We start from the raw sequence: 11,996 nt of genomic DNA, 5'->3' as shown, positions 1-11,996 counted from the left end.
CTGCCGCCCCCCCGCAGGTACCGAGGCCGGGCGGGCCGGGCGGGGGGTGGGAGCTGCGGGAGCCTTCGAGGGGAGGGGATCGGGGCGTGGGTCTTAAGCGGGTCTTAAGGCTTTGGCTGCGGCTTCGTGTCTCCCTTTTGGTTTCGCTTCGCTGCTCGCCGAAGTCAGGGTTTGCTGCAGCCGCGTTGGTAGTGCCCCACGGCCGCCCGTGAGCGCGGGGGCTAGGCTTCCCTTTCCTAAGGGCTGGTGACGGGCAGCGGAGACTGGGAAAGATGTGGCCCGCTGAAATCTCTCCAAGGGGTGCCTTGGAGCCTGCTAGAAATAGTAGGACTTCAGACCCCAGAGTCCATTGTACAGTTTTCCTATAACATGTGAGTTTGCTGTCTGTTGGGAAAGATCAGGGGCGTACAGATCATTGTATCTTTCTTTCTTGTTAGAGCTGTGGCTCTTAGGGCACCGCCAGAGTCATTCCCATCAATTCGGTGGGAGCAGAGACACCTTTCGTGTCAGTGAACAGGTAGAAAAGGGACACTTTGGGCTAAGCCTACTTACAGATCTCAAAAGTGGTGTGACTGGGCGTGTTGTAAGACTGTAAACAGGGTAAATTACTGCCTCAGCTGAAAATTAGTTGGCTATGCAAATGATGTCTAGAACATCTCCAAACTATTGCTGGAGTGGCCTGACCTGGTGGAACCCTCCTTCTTGTGGCAAGAAATAAGTCATTCAGATGAGCCAGGCTGTATTTAAATGTCCGGAAGGATCATACAGAATCACCTTGTTTTGCTGAAATGGTGTTGTATAATCTCAACTTTTCTGAACATGTATTCACACTGAAGTTGGGACCTGGTGGTTGTAGTACAGGGTATGTAGAAGCAGACTCTGGTTTAGTCTGTATTTGGCTGACTTTGGCCTGACAAACAAAATGAGAGGATGGACCTTTGAACTGACACCATTTTTAGACCTTAGGGAAGTACAGAATGTAACTGCCGGTCAACAGGAATTACTTAATTTTGTTTTTAAGCCAGTGGAGCTGGCAGTGCTGGCTTTAGTAAGGTACTTCCTAAGCTGGGAAGGCATTTATTGCTTATGAAGTAAATCTATTTCCTGATCAGCAGGAAAAGTTGCCTCTTTATCAGTCAAAACTTAACCATGTAGTGAACTATAGAGCCTTTGATTTCCTCAGAATATTTATATTATGTGAAACAAGTTTCTGCTAGAATCTACTGTAGTCTTCTCTTAAAAAAAATTCCATAAACTTTGAAGAACGAGTGGCACACCTTAAAATTTAGAACTATTCCTTCCATCTCCCCAGGTTTCTGACTAACCTACTAAGAAGGTGAAATGGAGATTCATTTTAAGTAATTGTAGGATACCAGAGTTTGTCTTGTAGGCACAGCCTTGAAACAGAGCACTGTGTTTATGGAGATCTTTTTATAGTGGCTTATTAATGCGCTCAAAACACCTGCTTGCAGTTGAAGCTTCTTGGTCACTGAAGGGGTTGTTCTAGGAAAGCTTTCTTGGCAGTCAAGCCTGTTTATCGAAGGCACTCTGTTAAAAGCTTCAAAAACTTACATGTGCTTCTTGTTAACCTGCATGATTCAACAAGGCTTTTCTGGAGCTTCGCACAGGACATCCTCAGAGATTGGATTTGGCAATTAACAAAGGTATTAACAAAGAAGTTCTGAAAGAGCGGTAGGGACAAGGAGCCTGGTCGGGGGGGGGAACAGGAACCAGGGGTAACCAGGAACGTGCAGCTGGGATGAGAGCTGTTCAGAGCACTCTCCTTATAGCCACAGCCCTTCTTGTTTCTTCCCGACGGTCTTTTTAATTTCGCTCCGGGATAGGAACCATGAGTCATTATCTTGCACTGGTAAATATCTGTTTGAAAGGAAAGCACGATGACTTTAACTTCTAGCAGCCATGGCTCAGAGTGAAATCTCAGAGGAGGGAGGCGATGTAAGCATCCTGCATATACTTTCCCCAGCAGCAATAATAATGCCTGGTATGTGTCAGGCGCTTTTCCTCCTTTCCCCTTTATGTACGTGAGTGTCAAACAGACATAGAGGCTAAATTCCCACCTATGAAACACGCCCTGTAGTGCAGTATTCACAGGTGTTACCATGCACCTGTTGTGTGCCCAGCTTGCAGGTATTTGCAGGCAGCGGGGCTGCTGCCGTCAGCCTGGAGCATGGCGTGCTGGTCGCTGTAGTTTCTCTGGGCTGTACCAAGGCATGAAGGGGAGGGCTCTTGCAGTTCATTGCATCATGCTAATAGGGTGCCATCAGCTTAACGCAGATGTGTCCTTCTCCTTGGAGAAGGAAAGTATAAAAACCAGTACAGTGTATAAAGCACAATGCTTAGATGTTGAACTGTTAAGATATTCTTCTCTGCCTCATAACCTGGTGAGGGAGAATAAGGCGTTAGTCAAAAGAGCCACATGTGGCAGTTCCCCTTTAAACATCTGTCTCTGATGTTTCTGGTTATAAAGGCAATAGTATGAAAAGGGATGTTGCAGGAAGAGGGAGACAAATCAAAAGGCCGTGTGGCCAAGATGCTTGTTTTTACCTGTGAACAGCTTATGTGTAAGGCTAAAGCAGTGAGGTATCAGTTTACCTAAGGGATTACTCTGTTGAGGGGGAGTCAGTCATCTGTGGGTTTCTAACCTAGACCAAAGGTTATCTCCTTCTAGTTGTTATTCAGTGTGAAATTAGACCGCGTCTTCCTTGAGCTAAGCACATGCCCGGATACTGGCACTTAACAAGGAGCCACGCTGGTGTTGCAGCTTACAGGACCTGAGAAGTTGAATGAGTTTGGTGGAACTAGGTTTAAAGAATTTCTTTCCTGTTCAGGTCACAGCTAACCTGAGGGAAGCATTTTTGTAAATAAAATGTTTGCTGTAATTCTAGGCCCGTCTTGACTCTTATCAAGAATGATTCTAAAGGTGAACACTGTCCTAAGCCTTAGCAGATCTTGGGTAATCACCAGAGGCCTCCTGCAAAAATGAGGAGATGGTGGTCGTCAGATGACAGCCCTTAGACGTGTCAGGAGCTGAGTTCCAAGGTCCCAGTTTCCCCCTGAAATTACAGATTCCTGACAGGAAACCTTGCCTGATACTTTCTGCTCTGCTTTAGGCTCTGGTGAGTCAACTGTTGCTGGCATTTGGAGCTTGAGAGGTAAGAGTATGAATCTCCAAACGTTTCATGAATGTTTGAGATCTTGTAGGAAGAATCCCAGTTCTGCTGCAGCAGGGCAGAAATGTGAAGCTCTCATTCTTTGAAGCCTGAATCTAAGACATGGCTCTGGTGGCTGTTTCTCTCCTCTCTAGAGATATTTGGGTATATAGTCATTAGAACGAATTCCTATACTGCACACAGAACCATGCTGATGATCTGCTTTGTTTCCTTTCCTAACAGACCAGTGAGCCTGACACCTTCTATTAGTTCCCAAATGTCTTGCAGTAGTCAATACCAGAATTCTTTTCCAGCCCCATAAGGCAAATGTAGGTGCTTTATTTGACAGCTCTCCTACATCAGGATATATGCTTCCTTGCACGTTTCTCCAGGGGTTGCATAGAAATGCCCTCTCACTTCTTTTCACATTAAAAGCTAATTTGATTTTTCTTGGTATTTAAATGTCAGCATTCTCTTTGCTGAGAAAAAGATGTGGGGTTTTTTTTTAATGCAGTATTTTATTGCCCATATCAGCCAGGTCTTGTTGTAGGTCTTGGGTCTCCTCAACCCTTTCAGTACTTTAGTTTTAGTTAAGTCAGAAGAATAATAACAGGTCATTCTTGCCAATTTTTTGTGTTGGGAACTGTCTACACTTCAAGCCTTTTTTTCTTAAGTTGGAGTGCAGCATCAATTAAACATCTAGTGCTTTAAGTGCTGACTTCCTTTTGCATCCTCCTCCTGCCGCCCCCCCCCCCCAAAAAAAAAAAGATCTGTAATGTCTGTCTAGTGGAGGTAAAGGCAGGGAAAGAAAGTATAATACTTTTGATGAGGAGGTTAAAATATCCAAAGGATAATTTGATAATACATCTAATGTTGAATCACTTGTGGTGTTAGTTCTCAAATTAAATTATAATTTGTAGTGAGAACAGTACAGCGCTAAGAGATGTGGTATGAATGTAGCCTAGGAACTTTCAACCATATGAGATATCCAGCTTGCTTTTTATCAAGTCATTCAGAAAGCAGCACTCTTCTCTATAAAATGGTCTATAGATTGCAGTACTCTTACCTAGCAGCCCTTCTTGGATGATGCGCCCAAAGCATTACTTAAAATAGGCATTTACTGCTATTATGCACATATATATGTGCATATAGATGATATTTTAAATAGAAGTTCTGGATGTACGTAGTCATTTAACATTATATGGTACTTTCTGCGTGAACAGGGCTTCATCCTGCTAAGCCTTAATTTGTATAAATAGCGTACTTTGCTGCAAGTTCAGTCTTTGCTTAAAGATTGAACATGGAAGAGTGTAACCTTGTGCACAGCAGCTGCTCGTGAGACCTTAGACCACCACCGTTTCTGTGACGAGCAGCACGTTCCATAAATAAGTGATGTTTGACAAGCTGCTTCAGGCTGATTAGCTGTCTCAAAACAAAAACAGCAACAGGAATTAAGAGTGAATTAATGCTTTGAAGGCTTATGAGCAAAAAGTACTATTAATGCTGCTAATTAAGGCATTGCTCCCCATGGTCTCTATATAATTATTAACTTATCCTTGAAGAAATTGAGAGACAGCAAAATTCTGATTTATCCCAGACCATGTGACATGATGGTGGCAGAAATCTGATTAGTGCCTTGGCCTGCCTCACTTCAGATGCTGTGCAAGTTCATTGTATTGCTAGAAACAGCTGTATTTTGAAATACAAGGCAGTGTGGATGTGGGAGCTGGGATTTGTTGTCATAGCTTTCAAGAGACATGAACAGAGAATTTTGGTCTATCCCTTGGCAAAAATCTATGTTTTCAGTTGGTTGTAGGTAAATTTGTAGCTGTACAGGTTTACTGCAGGTACTATTTGTTGGAAGTAAAGCAGCAGCATAGCCTGTTCCAGCAATATATATTTCAATATCTGCTGAAATACTGCTGGAATACTGGTTTTAGAAATTCAGACTCAAGAAAACAATTTGGCTTGGTTTTGACCAGTGCTGATAACTGAAGAGATATTCTTTCTGAAGCAGAGACCGCCATGTCTGATCAATAGCTTGGTATAGAATCCTGTCAGTGTGGTATTGGGGTGCTTTGGGGTTTTTTTGTTTTGTTTTTTAATTAAGCTAGCAAAATTTGAGAACTTGTACACAGTTTTAATTGTCAGCACCCTTTGTTGTTTCTTTTCTGGTATCTTTTGCACTGACCCGATAAACTATTCATGTGCATTTATACCTCACACCCACCCCCCAAAGTTCTTAGCACATTAGGATTTTGACAGGCAGAGGCCTTTGGTGCTTATAATTTCCTTTGAGGTAGCCTCTAATGGCAAAATATTTTGAAATCTTGAAATCCAAACAGAAAGCTGAAGGAAGACTTCATTCCCCCACCTGTGCTATATTTCAGATTGCTATATGCAATGGACACTGATCTCAGTTCCCAGGACAGGAAGGACCTGGACAAGTTCATCAAATTTTTTGCTTTAAAGGTAACTTTTTTTTCTCCTGAGGGCAAATGCCTCTTCTGTATTGTTTAAGAAAAGCCATACTTGCTGTGGCTAGAGTAACAAGGTTGGGGGTGGGTTTTTTGGTTTTGCTAAAGACAAAAGCAAGAAAGGCTGATGACATGTTTAGGAGATTCCTGAGAATAGCTACAAAAATATCTTCTCCCCATTTTTCTACCTTCAAATCCTCTTCCCCTAGAAGAGTCCTGCTGTAGAATCAGTTACAGGTACGTTGCACCTCCATCAGCTTTGGGCTCCTATCAACACATCTAACCATCCAGCTGTTAGGTAGTGTCTTCTGTTGGACTCCACTCTTTCTTTTCAGCCTATATATATTTTTATGTTGCATCCAAAAGCAATGATATTATGTTGATATGTAATTATAAAATTTGGCCTCACTTAGTACATGGATGCAAGTAGATACTCTGACAACAGCTATGTTACAAATATACAGATGCACTTGACTTTCGTTTATGTGTCCAGGTTCAGGATATAGTTGTAAATTTTGTTTCTGTGTAATTCCTGATCACAAAATTGACTCAGTCACTTCATGTTATTACAGAGAAAGGTCAGCTTAAAATTCTTTTCTGTCTGTAATACGTGTACCTGTTATATGTAATAATTTAAACTGATTAGACCTGAAGATTAACATAGCAAACTCTACTTCTCTGCATCCTGGTCAGCCCTTTCATTTTTTTTTCTTTTTTTTTTTTTTCACTTGGAATTTGTCTGGCTCAGGCAATGAACTGGGGGCTCTGTTGAGCTCAAAACATGAGTGTGTATCTTTTCTATTCCAGACAGTACAAGTAATTGTCCAGGCCCGACTTGGAGAGAAAATCTGTACCCGATCATCATCCTCCCCAACAGGCTCTGATTGGGTAAAGTCATATTTTTTAAAACAATTCCATCACTGTTGGATGTCTTGTGTGTGTGTGCACACACACGTGTGCGTTGAGAACATGATGTAGTTGTTACAGTCTTGTGCAGACTGTCATAACTATTCATAGAGTAACTGCTGTATACGATTATGTTTATTGGTGGTGTGTTTTGTTGTTGTTGTTCACATGCAACATGTCACTCTGAGCTCTTAAGGGCTGATTAGAGGAGAGAGAAACGATACCTCTCAGCAACTCCTGCCAGCTAAGGCGCATTTCTAAGATTTGCTGCGGGTGGGGTGATGAGTTCTTTTCTGTCATAAGTTTGCAACTCTGCAATTCAGGACTTTGTAGTAATGGGCTTTATTTTAAATTGAAGAGACTCAAGATACTCTGTAGGTGAAGATAAGACTCAAGTGAGGGAAAAGGAACATGATTTTTATGGCAGGCTTAAGAAAAGCATTTGAATTAGCAGCCAAGGAAGTGTTTGCAAATATGAAAAGCCTGAGCCCATCTGAGTATTTTCTGTTTCATAAATATTTCAGTAGATGCTGACCTAGTATGTTATATATGCATCTATGAGTCTGTCTGCAGTGTTTCAAAGGAATAAAAAAAAGTTAGATCATCTCTTTCATTCTGCAGTTCAATTTGGCAATCAAAGATATACCAGAGGTTACTCATGAAGCAAAGAAAGCCCTGGCAGGACAACTACCTGCTGTTGGACGGTCTATGTGCGTGGAGATTTCTCTCAAAACCTCAGAGGTGAGAATGGAGTCAAAACAGATGCCTTTATTTTTGCTTGAATGTTAAGCAGCCTACCAGAGCTCCTGCCCTTAGTCTAAGACAATGTGAACATTTCTTCGTTTATGAAGTTAGGTAGCATGCTAATGAAAAGAAATGTATCATTTAACAGAAGCAATTCACTGCAAATATCTGAGGCCAAACACACAAATGATAGAGCATGAAAATTTAGTTTCTTAGACCATGAAGAGCGCAGCCATTCTGAGGAAGGTATTCCCCCAGGTGACCTAATTGTGTAGCAAGACTTCCAGTGCACCTTTTGCTATTGCTGCATTGCAAGAAAGTGGGAGCGAGGGGAAGCATCTTCTCTGAGAGGTGTGGCAGCTGCTGACCATTAAGAGATGTGAAACAGTTTGTGTTCTGAAATGAGCCTTTGTTTGCCATCCTTTCTCTGATCCAGGGAGACTCCATGGAGCTGGAAATTTGGTGTCTAGAAATGAATGAAAAGTAAGTGCATTCTTCACAATTTCTTTCTGTGTGTTTGGTTTAGCTGATGAAATGGGGAAGGGTGCTCAGTCCATGGTGACGAACAAGCACATAGTGGCTGCATGGCCTGGGATGCTTCAGAGGGAAGTCCCCTTTTTGTCTAGTGCAGCAGTCAAACTGTTTGATATTGGTGTCAAGAAAATAAGCTAGTAGTTTTACTGCTTCTTCATTCTTGCATTACAAGTAGTATGCTTCCTCAGATACAAGAATTCATATACTCAATTATGACAAGTGGTTTTAATACTGAAAAGACGTTTCTGTCTAGTAGAAGGCTGCATGGCATTTTTCAGCAATTAATTCTACAACAGGTGACTAGACTGAGGTAGGACTCTTAGCTGGTTGGTCAATAACAGGTAGCCACACTGGGGCTTTATTTTATAATTTTGACCATAAACTGACATTAAACAATTGGTCCAGACTAGTTTTGATTTTAAAAAAATTAAACAAAACCAAAAAACTTAGTTGGGAACAAAAGACTATTTTTTCCTCTGTGTTCTATAGGTGTGACAAAGAAATCAAAGTTTCATACACCGTGTACAACAGGCTGTCTCTACTGCTGAAGTCTTTGCTTGCTATAACCAGGGTAACTCCAGCCTACAGACTGTCAAGGAAACAAGGCCATGAATATGTAATATTGTACAGGTAAAGCAGAACACGAAATTCCCCATTTGAAATACAAACAGCAGATACTCTAGATTTGCACAGTGCAGCTGCAAATGTGGTAAAAAGGGATGAGCGATAATAAATTCAAATTATTTGGATTTAACTACTGCTGATCAGTGACAGAAGAGAGTTTTGAGCTATAGATCACTTTATAGCCTCCATCTGAGCCACTGAAAGAAAAGCTAAGCACAGGCTGTGAAGTATTGTTGTCTGCCTACCGTGTTGGGAAGAGTACAAAAATTCTACTTGCAAGCACTGGTTAAATTTCTTATTAGCATCCAGTTGTTGAGTGTCTGGCCTGTATTTGACAAATGCCTGTCCACATTGCACATAACTGCAATGCATACTCTTGCAATATAGATTCGGACTCTCTCCTGCTATTCCATTTTAAAGGTGCATCCTCAGCTCCGCTTCCTGTAGTTCTTGCAGTTTACTTGTCCAAATACTGTGTTCAACTCTGTTTAGCCTCTGAGACGTGACTGGCTTGTGGTTCATGGTTACCACCTTCCAGTCTTTGCTTTTGGCTTTGAGAAGTCTTTCATATGTTTGTGTAAGTAGATTTAGATTTTAGATTATTCTAAATCTCAGGTTTGTTATCGTTTACACAGCTGAGATCTTAAAAAGAAATCCCAGCCATCTCTTCATTTTTTGCCTCCATTAATGGTTTGGCATATACTTAGAACAGGTCTGTTTACAGCACAGTATATCTTTTCTGTTGTGGGATGAGTATCAGCTTTTAGATTCGTATCTGTCCATGAAGTTTATATCGCTTCACGTTTTTGCTCTGAACTGTAGAATTGCCATACAGGCTTAAAAAACTCAGGGAAATTATTGATTAGACACCATTTTTTCTTCCTTTTTACATGACATGTCTTCCTCTGAAGTAGCTGGAAGGCTTTTTTTTCAGGTGGGCATTCTAGCCACTCCTTTTGTTGTTTTTTTTTCTTTAAAGAAGAAAAGTAGTTCCAGCCTTTCAACTCATTAAATAAAGAATAATGATATGTATAGCATTACGTCCCCAATGAACCTTAGACCTTTTCTTTTTCCTTTTTCTGCAGGATATATTTTGGTGAAGTGCAACTGAGTGGCTTGGGAGAAGGTATGATGAGGCAACACACACAAACTAGAGCAGAACTCTCTTCCATACCGACTAGCCATTTATTACTATTCCTAAATGCCATAAGGAAAATTAAGTCTGAGGTTTACATATGCTTTTTATCTGGATCTGCCAGTGAAGGGTTGTGGCATAAGGTGACAGGTGTAATGGTGATACTTTGACATAATCTAGGGTGATTGCCATTTTGACTCTAGTGATCCAGAACTGAAATAAGATTATTGGAAGTATGTTGATAAGGGGCAGGACTGGCAAAGGAGATCATGATCTACTTGGGAACAAGAAGCACTTCAGAGCAATACTTTAGACCAAGATAGGAAGCACCATCAGAAGTCTTGTAGATGAAGCCTACCAGCAAGACAACCTAGTGCTGCTGTTTTGTTATGGGTTCTATGTGTGTCTTTGGAGTTCAGATTGCAAGGGATAACAGAAATGCTATAGAAATAAGATCATGTAACCTTTCTGAGGTTACATGATCTTACACATACAGAAAAGTATGGAACATAAATAATCAGTGAAACTGATAATTGTTCCTTAACCTTGCAGGTTTCCAGACAGTCCGTGTTGGGACAGTGGGTACCCCAGTGGGCACCATCACTTTGTCTTGTGCCTACCGAATCAACCTTGCTTTCATGTCAACCAGGTGAGAAAACTGAAACTGTCCTACAATAATGTACTATTAAATCCCTCATATTATGAGCCCCTAGATCTTTCCCCTCTGCTTAGCCTTGCCTGCTGAGATTCTCCTTCATGGAGAATACTCGCTCTTGTGCTTAAGTCTTGCAGTAAGGGGAGTATTGGGGTAGCCCTGAGCCAGACTCAAGAACTCCAAATTGTTGATGCACACTTGGATTTGCAGGGCTGAATTGTAAAGATGCTCTGGTCCCATTAACAGACACAAGGGTTTTCTGTGAGGGCACCATGAATTGGGATAAGAGTAGAGAGAAAAAGCCAATAACACCATTGCTTGTTGCCTTGCAGGCAGTTTGAGAGGACCCCTCCTATCATGGGGATTATCATTGATCATTTTGTGGACCGTCCCTATCCCAGCTCTTCACCCATGCATCCCTGCAATTACAGGTGAGGAAATTCTGAGTTGAAGTCACAGGCCATGGTGAAGGCATCAATTATGCCCAAATACAGAGCCTTTTCCACTATTTGCTGACTGCATGGGAAGGGAGACTGGAGGATTAGTGTCAATCATGTTGACACAGTTGAGCATATGAGGAAGGGTGACATTTTTCTCCTCACATCTAGAAGACTGAGTGCAGCAAGCCCCAGTATTTTCCCCAAATTCCTTACAGAAGCATTTGGACACAAAGGATGTTTACCCTTGGCTGCCTTTGGGAATTTGAAAGTGTAACAGTTAATCCTGCTGTAGAACTGCGTGTCCAGAGGCATGCATCTCCAGATATTTCCACTGGAGAAGAATCAGAGTTTAATTTCTCTTTGTAGATGAGAGGTTTGTCTTCTCTAAAATGCATGTGAAGGCACTCAGAGTGGGACCAGCAGTACTGTTTGACAATGGCACTGTAAACACTAAAGCCAGTAGCATTAGCTAATATAACAAAATCTTTAGTTAAAAAGACAGAGGGAAGTGTTTCTATCTGGGGATAGAAGAGCAATGCCTGGGGAAAATTAAAGTTTCATTCCTAGTTTTCCCCACTTCTGCCAAGTAGATGAGAGCCCTTCATAATTCTCCTTTCAACTCCATCCAAATACTCTCAATGTCCCTGCAGTGTTTGTCCCAGTGTGTTTTACTATTTGTTTTAAGGAATATTTCCATTTAGAAAGCTTTTCTTTTCTTGCTGCTTTAGAGCTGGTGAGGACAATGGCGCAGTATACCCCTCAGTCGAAGATTCCCAAGAAGTGTGCACCACGTCTTTTTCCACCTCTCCTCCATCTCAAGTAAGATAAACCAGGCTCTCTTATCTCCTAGACAGAACAATCACTGTTAGGGTAGTGTGCATACTCCTACATCAACTACTGTGCAAACAGGCAGCCTCCTGCTGCTAATTAAAATTTAATGTGTGGGTTATTTATACTGTTACACTCTGAGTAAAACCTAGTTAGATACCATTTTCCAACAAAATGCTAGGGGACAAGAAAGACTGAATTACTGAGAAAGATTAAAAAAACCTACTCCTGTAGCTGGGCTGAGATGTGTTTGAAGAGGATAGCAGTGTAGTTACACATTCACATACCGATACTGCAAGAAGAAGAATTCAAGAGATTGATGCCAGGCAGCATAAGTAGAGGTAACAGACTGACAGTGAAAAAGAGACACTGAAATATCAGGAAAATGCTTATAGCAGAGTCACCTTTTCTGTACTGCAGAATGGAAAAGCAGGAAGAAGACAAAAGCCATATTTGTTGGACCATCTAAAACTAGTTGGGGCA

The 11,996-nt window shown here is 41.5% G+C and overlaps 1 protein-coding gene across 11 annotated transcripts in view; it reads left to right on the top strand.

The window, feature by feature from the left end:
- Positions 1-11,996, top strand: part of ATG13 (autophagy related 13) — a 27,888-nt gene continuing 15,892 nt past the window's right edge. For 2 of the 11 annotated variants that reach the window (XM_035902897.1, XM_009647586.2), the window contains exons 1-10: positions 2,396-3,499; positions 5,561-5,642; positions 6,455-6,535; positions 7,175-7,294; positions 7,734-7,780; positions 8,321-8,461; positions 9,541-9,581; positions 10,143-10,239; positions 10,578-10,676; positions 11,414-11,504. In XM_035902897.1, the coding sequence (XP_035758790.1) occupies positions 5,574-5,642; positions 6,455-6,535; positions 7,175-7,294; positions 7,734-7,780; positions 8,321-8,461; positions 9,541-9,581; positions 10,143-10,239; positions 10,578-10,676; positions 11,414-11,504 (786 nt within the window). In that variant the 5' untranslated portion in view covers positions 2,396-3,499; positions 5,561-5,573. The other 9 variants (XM_035902890.1, XM_035902889.1, XM_035902891.1 and 6 more) reach the window with 9 other exon arrangements.

The sequence above is a fragment of the Egretta garzetta genome, unplaced genomic scaffold, assembly GCF_000687185.1.
Source record: "Egretta garzetta isolate BGI_Z169 unplaced genomic scaffold, ASM68718v1 scaffold329, whole genome shotgun sequence".
Classification (NCBI taxonomy): domain Eukaryota; kingdom Metazoa; phylum Chordata; class Aves; order Pelecaniformes; family Ardeidae; genus Egretta; species Egretta garzetta.
The sequence above is the reverse complement of the archived record's forward strand: the minus strand, read 5'-3'. Positions and strand labels throughout refer to the sequence as shown.